This window comes from Tympanuchus pallidicinctus, unplaced genomic scaffold, assembly GCF_026119805.1.
Source record: "Tympanuchus pallidicinctus isolate F22 unplaced genomic scaffold, pur_lepc_1.0 scaffold1, whole genome shotgun sequence".
Classification (NCBI taxonomy): Eukaryota; Metazoa; Chordata; class Aves; order Galliformes; family Phasianidae; genus Tympanuchus; species Tympanuchus pallidicinctus.
This window is the reverse complement of record NW_026294618.1, coordinates 32,203,449-32,224,293: the sequence shown is the minus strand read 5'-3', so window position 1 is coordinate 32,224,293 and position 20,845 is coordinate 32,203,449. Positions and strand designations below refer to the sequence as shown.

At 39.4% G+C, this 20,845-nt stretch overlaps 1 protein-coding gene across 10 annotated transcripts in view; it reads left to right on the top strand.

Moving 5' to 3' along the window:
* Window positions 1–1,711: 1,711 nt before the first annotated feature.
* Window positions 1,712–20,845, top strand: part of LOC128078703 (uncharacterized) — a 36,300-nt gene continuing 17,166 nt past the window's right edge. For 5 of the 10 annotated variants that reach the window (XR_008205768.1, XR_008205764.1, XR_008205766.1 and 2 more), the window contains exons 1-2: window positions 1,712–1,836; window positions 12,343–12,446. Coding sequence is in view for 2 of the 10 variants with exons in the window: in XM_052679204.1 (XP_052535164.1) it covers window positions 1,716–1,832 (117 nt within the window). In the remaining 8 variants the exon portion in view is untranslated. Of the gene's footprint in view, window positions 1,837–12,342; window positions 12,447–13,810; window positions 15,766–20,845 lie in introns of those variants that run through there. The other 5 variants (XR_008205778.1, XR_008205767.1, XM_052679204.1 and 2 more) reach the window with 2 other exon arrangements.

The following is a 20,845-nucleotide window of genomic DNA, read 5'->3' as shown; positions in this document are numbered from 1 at the left end:
CTTCAGCCATATTTTTTCCTTTCCTTTCCTTTCCTTTCCTTTATTTTATTATTATTATTTATTTTTTTTGAAATTTCCATCATAGTGTTGGTACAAAGTCTAATTTTATTTTATTTTCTTGTTATTTCTGGAAACAACTTTCAGAGTTGAAAGACTGCCATGCACAGGAGATATGTTTTGGCTCTTCTGCCTGTTGCATTCTGTGGATGATTAGACCAAACTGAGCAGCTGCCAGATGACTAATCAACTTGTTGCAGAGTAACAGGTCTCACTGGAGAATTAACAGTGTCTTTATAGTCTCCCCTCAATGAAGTGTCTGGAATTTTCTTAGCTAACAGATCAGTTTAAGATTTTCCATTGCTACTTGAATATGATTTAGAAGTGTGCTCTAAAAAAAATAACAATACAAAACATTCCCCTTTTCCCTAACCCCCTCAGCATTTAAGTCTTGTAATGTTACTTCAGGGTTAAAGACCACTACTTAGAGAATGTTGTGCTCTGCATTATGTGCCTTTTTATGCCTATGTGTGTTAGTGGGAATGGGAGCAATAGTGAAGAGGTATGTTGAAGCAATGAATGCTGGGCTTTGCAAGTGGAAATTCAGAGTGCTTGGGTGTAATGTACAGCTATCTAGCTGACTGTAGATCAGATTAGCTGCAATGAATTGTAGAATGATCTAAAAACACTGTAGATCTGGGCAAGAAGATGTTTGGATTTCCCAAACTGGTAGGTGTTTTCTCTGCTTTCCTCTAAAGCCATCTCAGGATTTTTTGTGAAGTATCCACAGTAATGTGGATAGTCTTTAAGTATCTCAAAAACACTCAAAATCTGGATACATATATTTTTAATATTAATGTTTTTAGTATTTTAAGTCAAAGGCATTGACAATAATGGTGTTTGGCTTCCACTTCAGTCTATAGAACTGGGTAAAATGATAAGATTAAATCTGACCATAGTGGGTACATATGTGTGTATGCTCTCATGACAAAAGATGTTCAGTAGGAAAATGTTCTTCAACCTTGCAGGTAAGGGCATAACGAGATCTGGAATCTGAATCTGGATGAAGTCAATCATTGTGTAAGTCATGGTATTTTAAGTGAGGGCCATTAATGGCTGTTACCTGTTACAATCTGTGAATAACGTAAAGCCAACATTACATTTAGTCATTTAAAACATATTTTCACTTTCAAGCACAAGTCATTGCAACAGGTACTTGCAGTGGTTGAAGGAAACCGAATTGCCTCTAATGAATTCTCAGAAGGCTAGGTGATTGATTTTGGTGAATTTTGGTCTTTAGACCTAAGGAAAAATAAAAAGGTGATTTTACATATACTCACTGAGCATATACAGAATTGAAAGCACAGATGGGGTGGGTGAGATGGTTGGGAGCATGCTACCTAGAACAATGTAGCACTGCAGTCTGAGACCTATAGAAATCTACAGAACGGAGTCAAAACTTTATAAAAACTGTAAATCCTGAAAAAAGTAAAATGATTGTGTTGAGGCCACATGTTGAATTTAACGGCCCACTTAAATTGTCCAGGTGAGTGTTGCTGTCAGTGTGCTATACTCTTACCAGCCCAGGACTGGAAGGTACAGCCTGTGTGTTTGGTGTTTCGTAATGACTTCAGATTGGATTCATCACACCTAACTTCAGAAGTTAAAGATTAACTGTCTACAACCAACCCAGTCGTGCAGACCTCCTTGTGCAGATAATGAAGAGGAATGAGCCACAGCAGGTTTCAATTCCTGATTCAATCACAGACACAAGCTTCTGTGCTCTGCTTTGCCTCGGAGCACCTGGTTCTCTGGGATTTCTGTGCTGCAGTGGGGTAGGTAAATGCAGCTGATTAGGTATGATTAAGCTTCCTTATCATCCTGCTCAAAGTGTTCTCCCATACACAGGCCAATCTTGCCCTGATGCCAGGGCTGGGGCTGCTGTTTCTATTGACACTTTGTGCTCCTTGCATGCTTCATCTGCAAAAGGGAGGATAGGCAAGGAAGTATGGAAAATCCCTTAACTGTTAGGAACATAAAAAAGGCAAAGGCTGGCACGTTCACCCACAAATACAGGAAATAGCTGTATGGTTTTAGTTGCACTTGTTTTTATATTTGGGTTGATTCCAGTCATGATCTTGGCCAGGAACCATGCCTGATTTTGACAGGTTTTTCAGTTTCTAGAATATAAAATAAATACTTTAAATAGTGTTTATCTCTAGGATGCAGATCTCTGAGCAAGGTGGCACCTGCAGCAATTAAATTTATTTAAACACAACAACTGTGCTAATCACTTAATTTTAAGTAAAATTCCATACAGAGAATCTCCACATCTAGCTATGCCAAAATCAAGTCACTTTGTATGTGTTTTTCCTCTGGCTTTTATTGTAGGAGGCCGTGGAGGAAAAGAAATGTATTTTAAGGTTTTCTTGTTAATAACTTGCATTACGGTCTGAAGAGTACTGGTTGCTAGCAATTTATTTCTGTCCACCTCATATACTTATTTAATAACAACATTAACATGAGATTAGGTAGAAAACTGTGTTGTTGAATTGACTGTTTGTGCAAATGGAGTTTTTTTGCTAGAACTATATGCAAAATATACTTGGTGTGGTGTTAAATTGTACTGTTGAGCTTGTGGAGACTTTAGCGGAGATCTGTGTGTGAAATTCAGCCAGAGGGTGCGTTTGCAAAGATCTTTAACTCATGCTGAGCATTGACTGGCCTGTGATTTTAAAGTGAATGTTAGAAAAACCCCAGACTGCTTCATGATGGTAAGGTTATTAATTTAGAACTTGAAAAAATTTAAGCATGTTTTAAACCAAATTAAGCTCTGGAATATAGTAAACCTAGCTACTCTGGCCTTTATTTCACAACACATATTCACACTATAACTCATACTCTGCCATTAGAGCCCACAGAGGCAGTGTTTTTTGAGCTCTCATTTTCTCTTACCTCCTAATGCTGCAGTGTAAGTTATCATAGTGCTTCGTCATGTTTTTCATTTAATTGGTGCTAGTGAATGTGAAATTGGATCAGTGGTTCATTGCTTTGATACAATTAATACATCTAAATAGTCTTTTTGCTATAAAAGACAATGCTAGAACTGATATGCTACACCACAGGGGTTTAACTAAGCATCATAAGAGGAGTAGTTAATTGTCACTTACTGCTTATTATCTGAAACAATGTCCTGTTGAATTCTGACTGGATTCTGTTTGTTTTGTTTGTTCTGCCTTTGGTTTCAATAATAGAAAGTTGAATTCTCATTTAATGTTTGTACTCAATTTTGGTTAGATTTCTTCACAGAGTAATGAAGAAGTGATTTATAGTAAATGAGTGTCAGGCTTACCATAGGATGCGCCTTACACTCCTATTTCCTCTAAATACCTAATATTTTCTGGTGATGCTTTTCCTTTTATCTGGTGTTATGGGTAGGTAACGTATGCAGTGTTGTTCTACTATTTTAAAGAAGTTTGTAAGCTTAAAGTAATCAGTACTCCATGAGAAATGCTTGATTTGATAGATCTTCAAAAGGTGCCTGCAGGTTATTCTGTACCTTTTTAAAGGCAGAATTTTTTTTTCATTAGTTTGGTGTTTGGGTTTTGAATGTTAGTTTTGGGACTCAAGGGACTGTTGAAAGCTGGAGAATAAGGGCTACAAAGAGTTCTTGTAAAAAAGAAAAGTGTAAATAAAAGTGATGGTTTAGTCAATACTTCCCTTTATTTATTTTATTAATTTATTCAGTCTATCAACTTAATCCATGAACAGCAGAAAGAAATCCTGCTTTTCTCAAATAGGTGCCAATTCATTGTTTTGAGTATTCTGTATCAACAAGAAATTTGGATAAGAGAACTGAGAATGATCATGCAGATAAAATTTGGCCTTATTTTTGGATAGGATTTCAATAAAATAGTAGGCAGATGGAGATGAGATCTTAAATTCTTTTGAAAAGAATTTATTTAGTGACAAGGAAACAATTTTGCATTGCATATGTTCATATTTAATTTCCTATTTAGCAATGATAGCCTAGAAGCACACAATGATCTTATGAAATGTTACTTTTGCACATTTTGGTTCCTGATATTTGGATTTGGCTTTGGTTAGTTGTTTCTGTCACATTTTAACTCTAATACTGGTAAAAGAATGTTTTCTGTGGTGCTGTTAGAAGCCATACGCTGACTCCTGCCCACAACAGAGCTTGTGAACAGCCATCAGTACCATTTGATGACTATACACAAGGAGACATCTGTACTTACAGCTGCAGACTAAAGAAGGGAAACTACCTGTGATAATTATCTTCTGTGCAGAAAAGAGAGGGAGTGAAAATGAACTGCTGAAGAGAAATGTAAACTGAAGGCACAGGGACTAAGATTGAGAATATCTACGTTTGACTTGGATGGGAGTGCAGCTCAGCTTGCCAACACGAAGAAGAACATACTGGTCTGCACTGCATGCTTGGGCCCAAGAGTTTAGATGTTGTGGTTGGTTGGCTCTGAAGGAGCAGTCTGACAAAACTGGAGGCTAGATGAGGGCAGACTTTCCTCCTTGTTCCCTAGCTGAGTGAGAGGACATGCTATGTCACTTTGATCAGGTGAAGATACCATGGGGAAAATACTCAGCCTTGAGCAAGCTGGGCTGGACCGCTGACTCCCAGGCAGCCTGGATTTCACTGTCTAAGCTTCTACTTCCGTATTCATATTGTTTTGTTGTTGTTTTTAGGAGGGAAGCGGTTTGGTTTGTCTGTAGCTCTCAACCTGACCAGGGCAACTACCCGGAGTACCTGCTGTACTCCACAGCCTGTGTCCTGGGTCATGATGTCTGCTGCAACAGGGACCTCTGAACAGAATTCTGAGGCTCTCCTGTAATATGATTCCTAAAAATGACACATACATGGATGACATTTAAAAAACAAACAAACAAACAGAAAAGCCATTTCCTTGATTCTGCTTGAATTCTGCTTCCCAAAGGTTACAGGACATTTGAAAGAGCCAACAACACATGAGAAAACAATCCTGAGAAGGAACAGAAATCTCCTCTGAAAGAAGCTTCACATTCAGCAATTTGCAGTTTAGTTCCTGTGTGAACAATTAATCTTAAAACAAATATTTGGTGTAGGGAGATTGAGCTCCAGGAGGTTTCATAGCTAACTAAGGTTGAATGAAAACACGCACTGCCTGACGTTTTCAGGCCAGTTTCTCTTTTCCATAAAAATAACTAAGAAAAAGTATCTGTTACAATGACCCAGGTTTTGCCGTTGAAATCTCTCTAAATTACAGGCCTTTTCCCTCAGAGACCATTTACAACAGGGTATATAATGCATGGCTGTGCTACACCCTACCACTCTTTGAATTCACTATAACTTGTTATTACTACGCTGAACTGTAATGGTCTGCTTCAAAGGCTTTTCTATAAATAAATAACCTCGTGGCTGGGCAGATGACAGCCGCTACCACCAGCTCCTGTGTTATCAGCTGTCCAGGTTTCAGCGCTTCATCTGTGCATGGCTGGAGCTGCTTTGAAAAACCTGTGAATGGCTGGCAGCTGCTAAACCTGATTGGGGCAGGACTGGAAACGGTGTATTATACCACTGCTTCTTGTCTTGTTATTTTATGGGTGTCTTTTTTATTTTTTTATTTTTTATTATCTATACCTTCCGGAATGCTATTTATTCCGAATGGGGAGGGGAGGACAAAAGGCATGGCTTTTGAAGTTTGGGCTATGAGGCTTCTTCCAATTCATCACACAAATGATTGTTCGGGGAGGATAGCAGTAAAAGAGAACCTGTTTATGCCCAAAGACACAGTGAAAGAGTCATATCATGGAATCATAGAATGGCCTGCATTGAAAAGTACCTTAAAGATGATCTAGTTTCAACCCCCCTGCTATGTGCAGGATGGTCAACCACCAGACCAGGCTGCCCAGAGCCACATCCAGTGTGGCCTTGAATGCCTCCAGTGATGGGGCATCCACAACCCCCATGGGCAACCTGTTCAAATGTGAGCAAAACGTGTTCTAATCTGAGCGAAAAATAGAATAAGACAAAAAGACTGAAGGACTGTCTCTAATACTCTAAATTATTTAGGATTTCTCATCCTCCATTTATTAACAATTTCTTTTTGAAAATTGGAATGAGGTGAAAAAAAAAAGAAAAAAAGCAACCCAAAACAGTGACTGTAGAAAACAATTACTGGGGGGAAAAATCACTAAAGTTAGATTACCTACCTAAATGTGATGGATATGATCCTGACTAATATTTCCTCTATTACTACTCCCTCACAGCTGTGAGAGGAATTTAAAGTTACTATTAAAAAAATCTGTAAAAAGCCTTTTCATGTGGAAAAATGCTGATAATGAATTACCCACATGTATGCTACCTTTGTACTGTCATGAATTGCCCTATCAAATACCACCCTATTAATGGGTGTGTCTTATTGGCTATAGAAAGGCTAAGACATGACATTAACAGTTAGTAGACGTCATCATATCTTGGTTGCATTCTGGATTACCCTGTTTGTGTGTGTACATAATCCTTGGAGGATGGTATGTATGTCCAAGAAGTACATAAAGTGTCCGTAAATGTTTTCTGCCATGCTCTAGGTGTCAGCTGGGCCCTCTTTTCTCCTCATGTACTGGTGCTCAGCCACCCCTAGAGCTTCTTCCAGGGTGGATGAGGTGTCCACTTCCTTCTGGCTGAAATCATGCCCTTAGTTGAGCATCCTGGGCTGTCCCTGGACGAAAAGTAATTAGTGTCCCCACACAATCGATTGGAGAAAAATGCTGTTAATTCAACAAATTCACCCAGTCTATCAGGTAGGCCATAAGGGTCATTAGGGAAGAGGATCTCTTGTGCTGTGTGCGGTAGCTGGTGGGATGGGCTTGTGATTCCTGGCAATATAGTAGTACAAATAATAAAGGGATATAAAAATATAAACAATATGTGGCACTTTTGGCAAGCAGTGCTTTCATTTTCAAGGCACTATGAGAGGAAAAACAACTCAATTAAGTGTTAACTAGCAATGGTGCTCACCTCATCAGTCCAAAAACCATGAGCTGGCTCTCCACCAGACTGTATGGTAGAAGTATTGAGAGATTCTTTAAATAAACATAGTATGTTGTCTCTTTTTTATTTTCACATTCTGATTTTTTGGCTTTATATTTTCAAGATTTTGTCTGCAGTGTTGAGGAGGGGGAAGGGGGAGCTAAAAATCCTTCTTACAATTGTATAGCTTCAAGGGCTGAATCTTTATTGAAGCATAAAATATTGCAATTAAATAATGAGAAATAGCTGCCGCATTGTAGTTAGGGAAAGAGTATGGTCCTGCCAGCTGTGTGAGACCAAAACTCATGAAGCATATCCTAAGAAGTCATTAAGCTTTAAGTTTTCATGAGAATCAACATAATTTTTCCCTTTTTAAGGGAAAAACCTCAAGGTTTCTGCACTCACTTCAGACTCTCTAGGGTCCTTCCAAAACCATGAAAGCTGGCAATTTGCCTCTTTATAATGAAAGATGATTCCAGTAGAAGGTTCTTCCTGAAAAACACTCATTATTGCAAAAGTTAGTGACAGTGAGATCACTGTGATTTGGTGGCTTCAAGCTGCTCACCCTGGGCCTCTTTTCCCATAAATCACAGTGCCTTCAAAGTTGTTATGAAAGAATATCATGGAAAAGAAACAAGCTATTGCTTCAAAGGATGCTAAGAAAAAATTTATATATTGCAAATCTTTAGCAGGCTAGACATAATCTGTTTGTCAGATTGACGCTGCAGTTCAACAAGAAAGACGAAAACAAACACTATGGGTGTTTTTTAATTGAACTTTGAGCACATTCCTATGTATTTCTCTTTTGGATTTTAACGAGCTGGGTTTTTTAAATGGAAGTAGGAGCTTTTAGATGGTGACATCAACCTAACTACTGTACTTCACTGTCATGTATTGCTCCATTGATGTCGCATGAACTACTACAGGGGAGGCAGCTTCCAAAGAATTGGAAAAGGAGATTTTAGCTGCCCCTAAATTACTGGAAATGTTGTGTTTATATGCCATAATAAAAGGGTTTATATGCAGAAGATGTTTCTGCAATTGCAATCTGCTGCAATTATAGCAGATATGACTACACCAGGCGACCAATTTAAGTGAATGGCATTCAAAACAGAAAGCCAGACTGTCCGTGGGGAATTCAAGCTCTTTTCTTCTGTAAGGACTAGTTTTCTCAGATGTCTATGGCCCTTTCTCTCCCCTCTAGTATTTCATTTTGATCTTGGTGAACCTGTCCCTGCTTAGATACAAATTTAAAGTTAAGGACTTGACTTCTTGTGGTTGCTGAAAATCACAAGGCATTTGTACTAAGAGCAGGGACACGTTTTGCTGTGAATAGTGGTGTTTGGGGGCCCTATGGGACACCTCTGAGGGCTGTCCAGGCCACCTCTGCCGCCTTCTACGACCTCACAGACGCAATTATTGACAAAAGGCTGTCTCTATGCCCAAGTGCATCCTGTGCTCATAGCCACTGACATTTCCAGTTCAGCAGGAACAAGGAAAGGATCTCCAGGTCTTACAACCTCCTTAAAAAAACTTTAATTTCAGTAGCATTGACAAGAGCCTGCTTTCAATGAATTGTATGTTATTTTGTGACTAGGTTACCAGCAAAATATTTTTTCAGTATTGACGCAGCCTGAAAACCTCAATATTTGAACATGACAATGTTTTTGAAAAGTGACTTTGTGATAGTCTTGCATTTTTTTACTTTAAAAATGAGGTGTGACGTGCTGGTCTTTCTGCTTGTTTTACCTGCCTTTGTTTTATACATGAACAAAAATATTTCACTGTGGCCTCTCAGCAGTGATGAACCTCTGGAAAAATGGATTTTCTGACATAGAAATCTTCTAAAATTACTAACTGCACATGGCAGTCATGACCATCGTTAACTTTGAATATTTCTAAAAGCTTCTCTGCTATACATGAAAAACTGTTTTCAAATCACTTACGAAGAGCTAATATGTTTCTCCATAAAAAGTCTATAGGCATAGCAGAGAACTCTGTTAAAAAATTAGTTTTAAGTTGTGAATGAAAAAAAAAGAAAATAAGAAAAACTTAAGTGTATGTTTTGACAGACATCTACGTATAATTCAGAAATACTTGACAGCATCTTGCTCAGGTTTCCAGAAATGTCTCTGGGCTGGAACCAGATTTAAAGAATTTTAGTCCTCAGAGTGAATTGTTTTTCCAGAAAGTTATATGAAGAAAAAAAAAGAAAAAAAAAAAAAAAAAAGGATTATTATAACAGTCACTGTTTATTTAAAAAAAAAAAAAAAAAAAAAAAAAACCCCAAAATATATTGCTCCCTTAAGGGGAAAAAATCATATACTACATGGTTTTGCTGCTGTGTTTAACAGGTGCTAGGAAAGTATTGCAATTCCATATATTCCGTACTCCTTCCTTAGAGCGGCATTTTTTCTGATTTTTTTTCTGATTTTTTTGTAATTATTTTTTATTGCAGGATTATGTTTTCATTACTGAAATTTCCTGCTTGGTGATGCACAAGCCAGAATTTTCTTGGCAGTTACCAAATCATTTGATCTCATGTTGGAGAAGGACAGAACAAATAGCAGTTATGGGCTGGAGATGGCCTGCTCATTCCGTTGCACTGCTTCCCTTACAAATTATTCTCTCCTTGGTACCATGGTGTGAGAAGAACGTCAGACTTTTCCTACTTTGAACTGTACGATTCTTTTTTCTTGTGAAATGCACAGTTTCTAGTTAAACCTTGTGATGTCATTCCCTTCATTCTGCATTTGAGGTTTAATTGCCTCTTAGGGATAAAAATGATCTCCAGTGAGATCAAAGACAAGTTCAGTAGTTCAGAGAAAAAAGGTAGTGCTCCTCCTTTGTTTTCTTCCATGTTTATTTTTCTGCCAGCACCCTTTGAAAATGGCCCTTTTTGCCAGGGCCACAGTTTTGCTAAATGACTTAGTGTTAATATTATGTCTTGTTTGTTTGCACAAGTGGAACATGAAAGATGGGAAATACTGAAGTGAAATAAATGCAGGAGATAAAAAAAAACAGAACAGTGACAAGAAAAACGTGAAGAGTGGCTGAAGTATGATCACATGTTTCAGCCATTCATCAGCAAGGTGGCTCTCAAAAATCTCCCCAAAGGACCCATTGAGATTGTGTACTCACTTTGTTGTATCTTTTAAGTTTGCCCTGCTTGCTGCATAGCTTTCATGCAAACGATGCATGAAATATGCACTGTGTATGTTAATCAGAAGACAGTCAGACCTGCCTCAAGTTCTGGGTCAAGGTATGTCTTCCTGAGAGGATGGAAAGACAGATATGGAATTCTGAGCTGAGAATGGTGTGCCCAGACAAACTCCTCAGCCTTTGTTGCAGACCTGAAGGTCTTCCTGCTCCACACCACACTCCTTGTGGTGTTCCAAACTTTAGAAAGGTTTTGATGATTTGATCATTGTTATGATACTACTACGGCTAAAGAGGTTGGGTGGTAGATCAGTTTTCTCAGGCTATGCCCAGAGCTTTGTGGGGGACGTGACGTATGTCCGTCTATTCCTCAATGAGATGTTGAAGTAGCTGAATTTCCTGTATTCTCATCTGAATAACTTTTATGTTTCAATGCTTTATTTCAAAATTTGTCATTTTCTCAGAAAAGTGGAGTTTATATACAGAGTTGAACATAACTACAATTTAATCAAGTTTACATCTCCTGCAGTGAATGTTTAATAGCTTTACACTTTCATTTTCTTCTAGGCATCTTTCTCATCATGCTACATCACCCGTTTTGCAATTCTTACTGTGTATATTCTCCCCTTGTTGTAGGGGAGAAAATGGTTTATGATGCTGAAGAACCTGACCATAAGTAGAAATGGAAATGCAAAAACTCTCTTAACAATGCTCATATGAAATTCTGGCACCAATGTAAATTTGGTCACTATGTTAGCCTATATCTGAAAGACTGTTAATCCACATGTTCTGTGTATGCATACACAGACACATATGAGTGGATTCATAGGCACAAACTGGCAGATGTACATGCATAGGGTGCTTGTTGTGAGGTGGGAGTTGACCTCTTCTACCCATATAACTAGCAGTAGTACTGGAGGGAATGGCCTCTACTTGCAACAGGTTGGACATTAGGAAATACTTCTCCCACAGAATGATCAGGCACTGAGATGGGCTGCCCCGGGAAATGGTGGAGTTGCTGTACCTGAAGGTGTTCAAGAAACATTTAGGTGTTGTACTGAGGGATGTTGTTTAGTGGGAAAATATTGGTGATAGGTGGATGGGTTGGACTGGATGATCTTAGAGATCTTTTCCATCCCTGGTGATTCTATGATATATGTGGAAATACAGTTGCATACACATATGTATTATGTATTATGTAAAATGTTACCTTTTGGGGAGAAAAAAAAGTGCATTTTGCAGCTGGCTGCAAAGGGAAATTCTATTTTCTGATCTTTAGCATTATTTTCCCTACGCTAATCATCTGACTAGATGCAGTGATACCATCCACGGTCTAACACCTTGGAATGATACATGTCCTGACAGGCTTGTTGCAGCTCTGGGCCCAGCAATTCTGTGTCTGTTTGGGCAGAGTAGTCCAGGCACCATGGGCAGGCACTGAAGGTGTCGACAACATGCTTATTTCTTTTTGGATATGGAATTCTTTAGTCCACCTGGCCCATCTAGGTAACCACACAAATTATGGTGTCAGCAGAAGTTGAGGAGGATGGAGTAGTCAGGGCAAGGACTGTACTGGCCACTGCTGCAGCCACACATACAAACGGGGACCTGGAGCCTTTGGGTTGGCAGCTGTCTGACAGAGGTGGGAGCCTGCCTTGAGGAACCAAGGAGAAAACCTTGCCCTGTGCTGCACAGAGAGCAGTTCCATGCTGGAAGGAGGGAGCAGGACTGTGTTGCTTCTATGCTTTCTTTTCTCCTTTTGCTTGTGTGTGAGCTACTGAAGCTCCTTCACCACCATTTTGAATTATCACTGTTCCTCAAGAATAAATTAGAACATCACCATTTTCCAAGAAGATTTATGCCAATTGTATTAGCTCAATCTGATAAACAAATAAGTGTCCATTTTTTCTCTTCACAGCTTTCAGTTGTTTCAGCCAGAGTGTGTGCCAGAACTGGACACTGGTGTTAAAACCCTGTCTACCTATAACATGAGTGCAAATGCTGTCCTCTTCAAGCTTTGCAAAATAGAAATAAATTCTGCTTTGTCATCACTTGATAGGTCACTTGGAAGAGGAATAAATTGGATTGAATAAGGACTGCTTTAATTCTGAACAACACTGTCTTTATTCTTTCCATCTAGGTAGATTCTTTTATAAGGCTAATTGAACTTCATCCCTTGGTTTGAAAACAGTAGTAAGTTTATTTCATATGACCTGCAGGCCTATAATGTCATAGTAGTCCATGGAAGGTAAGCTGGTACCTATTATTTTTTGTGGTGTTGGATAATTCTGTTACACTGAAATGCTAAAAGAAGTTCCTTACCTCTGTCTTAAAGGACATATAGCAACTTTCTCTAAAACTCATTATGGATGGCATGAAATAGCACTGCTACTCATCCAGAAAACTTTTACAGTTTAATTTCTGTGGTTGAAAGTTATAATGCAAGGAATTAATACTGTGTAACTGGGAGCACCATGTGGTCCCTTACAGAAGAATCCAGACTATTGTTTTTTTAGATTTATGCCTGTCCCAACTGCTGGCTGCTAGTTGTTTCTGTGTCTGTTGTTGCTCAAGGTTCCCTATTAATGCAAAATTTTTCTCAGTGAGTACTTGACAGCAGTAACCTAGATAAATATTTTCATTTACATAAACATTATTTTAACATTTCAGAAACTGTAATAAATAGCCTCAAATCCCAGAAGCCATCTAGACGTTGCAAGAATTACATTGTTTTTTGAAAAAGATTGATGTATTTTATTATTTCATTGGTCATGGTCCAAGACAAGAGGGTGGATCGATGAAAGAGATGCTTAATACATCCAGGGTTTCTGTTGCTTTTTTTCCCTCCTCCTGTGTTAATAGAAGAATTACCATATTTTTAAAAAATTATTATGTACCCTTATGCAATAAAAGATAATCTAACTGGACAGTAGCAAAGAGCAGAGACCAACTGGCTTTTAAAAGCAAATCCAAAGCCAAGAAACTTCTCCATAGTTACTATGAAGCACTGAAAAGAAACTAAATTACTTTCTGCCAGCTTGCAAGTGTTTTATTCAAAATGGATGCCTGTCAGAGCTCAAAAGTTTGCATGTGAGCAGCTGCAATCTGTACTTTGTTGTACATGCTCTTTGTAGTGGAAATCTTGTCCTGTAAGCTGACTTGGACTTGGATAGATTTTTCATCTATGCAGTACTGCAGCACAGGCCTGTGCCAGAAACAATGAGACTCTACAAATTTCAGAAAGACTAAAGCTAACAACAAAAAAATACACTAAATTGTCTGCATTTGTTCTCTACAACAAACATCTTGTAATATCAAAGAAAGAGACCCTTTCTGTGTGCAGGCACTTTCATTCCCAGGATTTAGCATTTGTTTTTCAAAAAAGCACGAGTATGTGATCAGACACAAAGGCCAGATGAAACACATGGTCACCTCTAAGGCAGTCCCTCCTTGTTGCACATGTAATGTGAGCCAACTGTTATTCTTCCCAACTGGACAGGGCCATCTCCTGCTTACTGCCCAGCCTGAAGTCCCATAGATACTGAGGTTTAGCTGAGGTACTTGTGGCTGAATATATATCTAGCATAGATTCACTGACATATTGTCTTCCAGGGTTGCCATATGAACCTAAGAAAGCATGTATCAAACATAACCGTGACTATCCCGTACTCATGTTACCAGCTTCCTGAGAGAGAAGAAATTCAGCATCCAGACATCAATTCCCACTGCCTCTGCATGTATTTTCCATCTCTTCTGCCCTGTGTACATTTTGCAGTCACAACATAAGTGTGTATTGAAGTAGAGTAGTCTAAGTGGTTGCATTGCTTTTAGAATCTGTTTACTCCAAATCTCAACAGCTAATCCTTCTAATCCTCAAATAATTATTTTAGCCTATACTGTAGCTGTTCAGAATTAGAGGACAGTATTTGTGTAGTTCACAAAATTTTAATACCTATTTTCTTCTTATGAGTATCCCATGTGGCCAAATGACTTTTATCCATATGAGCAAGTTATAAATTCCCTCTAAGGATGGGTCTGCAAACACATGCCTGTATATGCAGTCATCTGTGCATGTGGTTGTTCCATGTGTTTACATTACAATTTAGAACCAGCCACTGGTGTTTGAAATTCAGCTTGGGCCATGCAAAAGTTTACTTTCAGAAAGGACAGATTGCCCTATGGAAATCAAGGCCCTCTGCAAGGAATTTTGCATCCAGATCTTCATTAGTCATTTCTAGAAATCTAGGGCAGATTTCCTTACAGCCAGAGGTCCTTCTGTGCTTTGTCATGGGAAATGGGATTGAACTGGGACCTTCAGGAGCTGGAGGTGACTTGGCTTTCCTCTTCCTACTGGATGGATGTTCACTGGTTAGCATTTATTAGTTATGGTGGAATTAAGGGTCTCAGAAAACAGGACAGTCATTTTATAGATTACATATTCTGCCAGCAGAAAGTGGAAAAATGCATTTATTTTTGCTTCCTTAATCTATAGCATTAAAATTATGACTACTGGCCTTAATTTCCTGTCGAATTTTGAGAAGATTCTTTCTTTCCTCCATGAGAATGGGAACGTGGCAATTTCTGCTGAATTTCTGAAGAACTCCTGCCTCCCAATTATCTTTTCACTGGTTTGAAGCTGCAGCTTGTTAGTTCCTGAACAGCCTTGCATACAACCAGGAGCATGCAGCTTCTCCCAGAGCTGCCAGGCTTTCAGATTCCTTTGTTTCAACTGGACTTTGCACACTTACAAAGACAATACGATATAATTGGGTCTTTTCTGAGTATTCTTTGACTGCTGCAGGATTTTGACTGTCCAGTTACTATACGTTTGTCTGTATTAAAATGCAAGTACTTAAAAATGAAGCACTCCAATGTTCTTTATCCTTGTGTTTGTCACTATCTCCAGCTAGGAATGGAGCACACACCCAATCACAAAGCTAAACTAGCATGACTTGGCGGTGACAATACTGCTGAGTACACTTCATGGAGTATCATCTTTTCTTTTTGCACAGTAATTTCCATTAAATTCAATTTCATGTGTCATTATATTGTAAAGAGAGAGGAATCTACTTCTTCACAAATTGCTTTGAAGTGTCTGAGTGCAGATGCAGTGAATTGCACTAATTAGATTGCTAGAGCCTAGCAGATAAAGAAGGCTCTTTCTTGTGCTTCAAAAATATTTTTATTGGTTTTATTTCACGTAGTAGTCCTTCCAGGTATCATCCATGTTGTGCAATGTAAACCAATAAAACAAATATTTAAGCAGAACTAGCTTAGGTGGGACAAGAAAAGTAACAAAGAAAGGATGAGTTGTTTCAAAATAAGGATTAGGATTTACAGAGAGAGCCCTACGCTGAGTTTTTGAAAGTTAAGTAACATCGCACTTCTGTGCTTGGATGTCAGCATGTGTGTTCAGCGTGTGGCCAGGATAAGGACAGTTCTGTGTGGCTGAAAGGGAGCCTAAGTAAAGAACAGCATTTTATGGCCAGCTATGTGTTTGCACATGCCAGCAGCCGCACTGAACGGGTCCTCTGTCAGTGTCTCCGCGCAGGGCGAGGTGAGGCCCGGCCGAGCAGCTACTCCTGACAGCTCCACAGGCCATTGGAAGCGGGAAGTGAAACTGCTCAGGGCTGCCCTGTGCTGGGGGGAGGAGGCTGCTGGGTCTCACTTTCGATTCCCGAGGTTTGCACCCAGGGTCACTGGGTGTGTGCACGCGGAAGGGAGCTGGGTATTTTCGGATACAGGCTGTTCCTGCAGATTGCTTGGTATTACTGTTTGGTCAGACAGAGGGCTACCAAGCTTAGGAGATAGCGTGACGAAATGTAGAAATTCATTTGGGAATGGTGAAATACTTTTTAGCTTGAGGCTGTTGTGTTATTTCAGAGATGAGCCAGTCCCTTACATTCCCAGCATTCGTTATCTATCAGTGTCAGACAAATATTCAGAAAGGCCTCTTGGGCCTGCTGTCTAGCTAACATACCACACATACAGTTATAGCAATACATGTTCTGCTGAAACCAGCTCTCTTTGGCTGGCTATTGTACTGCTCCTGCCCAAAATACTTAAATACCGATGCAGAAGCCTCACAGCTAAACTACCATGTTGCTCAACCAGCTACGTTGCATAGATTTTTCTGGCTGGTTTAAAATTATTTGTCAGAAATATCTATTGGTCATTTTAGAATTATTTAGTCCAATATTTGCAATGGAAAGAGAAAAAGGGGAGTTAATTAATGGCAGCAAAAATCAGTTGAGAAGGGGTTCTGCTGTTCTGCATACTGAAACTGCCTATCAATTCCGAAAGAAATTATATCAATTACAGTCAAAATATTTGTACATTTACTGAAGTGTGTGAACTTTCATTAAGGCTGAAGTATGTCATAATTCTGTTTTCTACAGTGTCAGTATACTTCTAGAAACAAAATGATGTGAGACATTCAGCCCCTCAGGTCCCAGTCACAAACCTCAAGGCTATGCCAAGGGGAAAATGCTGGAGAGGTGCTGCCTCAAGGGCATCAAAAAGGCCATTGCAAGTGGCTTTGCAAAGAGGCACCTAAGGCTTGGACTGAAGGCATGCTGCTTCCATACCAGAACCTCTTCTCTGCCCACTGGGGAGCAGAAACACATGTCTCCAGTACTGAAATTCAGGGCTCCTGGTAGCCAGCTATTGCCTTGGCCCAGGTGTTTTTTTTTTTCTCCATTTTCTGACAAAAATGCCATCTTGGAACTTCCTTTCCTTTTGAAACTGACATATGCAGCTTCTGACAAGATAACCCTTTGTGAGCTCATTCTCAACCAGCTCTGTTAGTGAATACAACTTACCCTATGAAAACTGCTCAGCCTTGTGCCTCAAGACAATCCTCACATTCTTTCCTGAGTCCTCGCTTGACAAAATCTCCCAAGAAACAGTAGGAGTTTTGACTATGTGGTTTCTAATGTTAAGCCAAAAGTAAATGGTGTATGTTGCCCTATAGTCCCACACAAATTATCTGATCATTGTAAAAATAGAAGTTAAGAATAAAACTGAGTAGGACAATAAATAATCATAATCCTATATGGAAAAAATACCAAGTGTCCAGATTTCCACTACAAAATTGCTTTTCTTTTGCTAGGATTTTCACAGTGGCCTGAAGCTTGGCTCTGAATGAGAAAATGTGCCCCATTAGGCAAGAGAACTCAATGCCTACATGTTCTTTTTTGTTAAATTTGGCAAGGGGAGCCTACAGCCTTAATTAATGTCACTTGTGATAGTAAGAGGCAAATAATAGAGCAACAAGTCAAACTGCAAAAGTGAAGACAAAAAAGCAACAGGGAGCACTAAAACAGTTGTGTCAGTTCCTATGGCTTTTAATGAGACTTACAGGCAATGCTTTGAAAAATTGGAGAAGGAGAAAAGAGTTTTGAACTCTTGTTTTGTTTTCTTTGCCGAGTCATGGGCTAATTGTCCCATGTAAACAGTTCATCTGAGAGGGGAAGAAGTGAGGTGTGTTAAGTTGTTCAACAACTTTAGTACTGAATTTATCGCACTATGTTAAATAGATCTGCATGTTTCAGACAAAATACTTTCACATTTGAGATTAGTCTTTTCCAAACCATCCAAAATTGTTTTGTTACATATTTGAAATTCAGCTGAGTTGAAAAGTTTATGAGCTTTTCTGTTCTCGAGAAAAGCTGAGCATTTGAGAGAGAACTAGAGTTTTCAACTTAGTCTCGGTCTGTATCCTAAAGATTTAGCTCAGTCAGTGCTGAACTATGAACCCTGGAACACAAAACTGATGAGGTTCTCATAGCACAGGGTGCTTCCTCATTTCTGACCTCTCTCTCTTTGAGTCAGACACAGTATTAGCCATGCAGGGCTTAGTTCAGGTCAAACACAGTCACGATTAACTTCAGGAGAAGCCATAACAAAGTCCAAATTTCCAGTGCAGAGGCTATTGTCCACCTGATGGCTTGTCTTCCCCTGAGCAAACTATATAATTTCCTTCTGATTCCCAAAAATGAGCGTGAGTACAAACAGTCTGGAATTCACTGGAAGCTCTCTGTCTGCCTTGGAAGTTGTATCTTACTGGAGGTTAATGAGATTACTTAAGTGATGAGAAGCTTATCCATGTGAGAGGAGGTTTAGGAAGGCTATCCCTTAACTCAGCAATGACGTTCTGCATCTGCGTCTCTAATGACACAACTTTTATTTCTCCTTCTCAACTGTTGTACGCTGTTAGACTACTAACAGGCTATTCTTGGAGCAAAGAAGTGCCTAAAAAAGCAGTGGCTTTTACTCTAGCCATATATCCCTTGGCTGTGTTGGAATGCTCATGTAGTGACAGTGTTGGAATCCTACTAAGCAGAAGTAGTTGTCATCTTTTTTGCCCCTGAACATCTGGTCACACTGGCTACAGCTGTAGATTTGGCATCCACAGAAAATTCTCAGGCTGAAATTTATGGTGTTTATTTTAGTATTTCAAAAAACAACCCTTTGTCTCTGAAAGACTCCAGAAATCAAGAGAAGAATGGATTTTTTCCTCAAGAGTCAGTAGGAAACAGCTTGGAAAAGAAAGGCAAAAAAACTAAACCAAACAAAAAAAAAACAACACCCAAACCAGAATCTATATCTGACAGATAATTATGTTTCCTGTAAGAGAAGAATAAGAATGAATCAGAGTTTTATACAGGTATTCCCATATAAAAGGATCTCCTCATGCACCAATGTAAGAAAGCAAAACAGAGGCATGTCTGATTTGTTTTCTGAGAACTGTCATTATTTTCCATGGTACAAGCCTTGCCATCCATTTTGCTGTGAACTGTTATTTTTTTTTTCCCAGATCCCTAAAGTGTTAGGTTCTACTATGCAAAAGCAAATATTAGTGTTTTAAATAGATGGATCTAGTTATTTAATAAGTATCTGCTGTGCAAATATTTGTGTTTCATGGGATTTTAAGTATTTCAATTTTTTTAATACATTTTGTTTTCTTTCTGATATAATGTAGTAGGAACCAACTGCTCAGGTAGTATTATATAAATGTAAACTAGTTCAAAGCCTGCATCACAGCCTAAAACTGCCAGATACACGGGTGAGGTCTGGACAGCCCATTTGAGCACATTTACAGGAGACTGCCCTGTGTCAAAGGCCACCAACAAGGTGAATGTATCTCAAGAACAGCTCAGTGGCATCACTTTACTCTACTTTGAATGTCTCTCTAGCTCTTCTTCTCAGATGCAGAGGGGACAAATCCCTGCTTGAGGCTACGTTGAAGCCGGGCTCCTCACAGAGAGGGGAGGGCTGCAGCTACATTCCCTGAGAGTTTACTCCAATTACTGGTGGTTACTCATTATCTCACAGAACCACTTAACATTATTATTGCTGAAGTCTACAGGGAAGCAAACATGTTCTTGATTGAACTCAGGGGGTAGAGGAGATTAAACTTTCAGCATCCTCCAAATTCACATCTTGGCTAAAATTCTTGGCACAGACCCAGCTTCCAAGCAGACGAACAGATGGACAACCAATGTGTCAGTCCAGTTCCCTTCTTTATTATGGTTAGATACCATTGCTGCTCTTGATATTTACTGCCTGCGGGCAGATTAACACTTCCTCAGCACGGACACTGAGGCAGTAAATAAGAGGTAAAGATGTGGAGAATGATTAACATACAGCAGCTGTTGATACTGCATGATCTGATCATTACCGTTTCTCAGGTAAGACGAGGCTGCACCATTATAGAAGGAGGCAAGGCAAAATAAGCAGGGGCAGTTTAGCTGGAACATCCTCTTGAAACAGTGAATTGTACAGGTATTGTATTGCAACTAATGTCTTTAAGCAGTGGTGTCCCTTTGAGAAGCCTTCTGTGTCTGATGCAGGAGGTGAGGCCAAGTGGACCCTGCAGTTGCCCACCCCTGTTGGGATGCGGGCTGTCACTGGAGGTAGCCCAAGTGGGCCACTGGTGCCAGCACTGCGTGGCTTGACTCTCCCTTGGACTGGAGCCATCTCTCCACTCTTTCTTCAGTCATTGCCAAGCAGCTGCTTTAGAACTGTTTCAGACAACCAAAGCAAACACTCTCTAGAGTGAGTGGTTTCGTTCTCTTGGATCCCGGGGAACACGGGGTGAAAGTGAAGGACTTGGCTGCTACACTGAAGTTGCAGCGTTGCTGGCCAGACAAGGGCCTTGTGTCAGCCCTGAGCCCCAGTGTGTGACTGTTCTGCCTCACTATGTGACCAAGAGATCTGATAAAATCCTCTGCCAGACTCCATAGTCTGAAACAGATGAAGAATTTATTAATCTGCCGAAGATATGACTGCAGTACATCTCTCTCCAAGCCAATTACTCTCTATTTGGTTTTTATTTATTTATTTATTTGTTTATTTTGGAAGGGTTCATACCATTAAGCAGAATACACAATGGTCCACCTATTTACATCTGATTATAGCTTTGCTTACACCACCTGAAGCATGGAGTAATTGCCCTGAAGAGCATCTTCCTGATGAGCCATCTACTGCTTTTGCAAACTTTAGAATTCTTATGAAAGAAAAAAACAAAACGCACCAAAACAAAACAAAACAACCCAACAACCCAAAAACAAGAAAAAAAAAAAAACCAAAACCAAAAACAGAGCAGTAGGATTCATTTTTGTGCTGGCACTCTTCAATTCAACA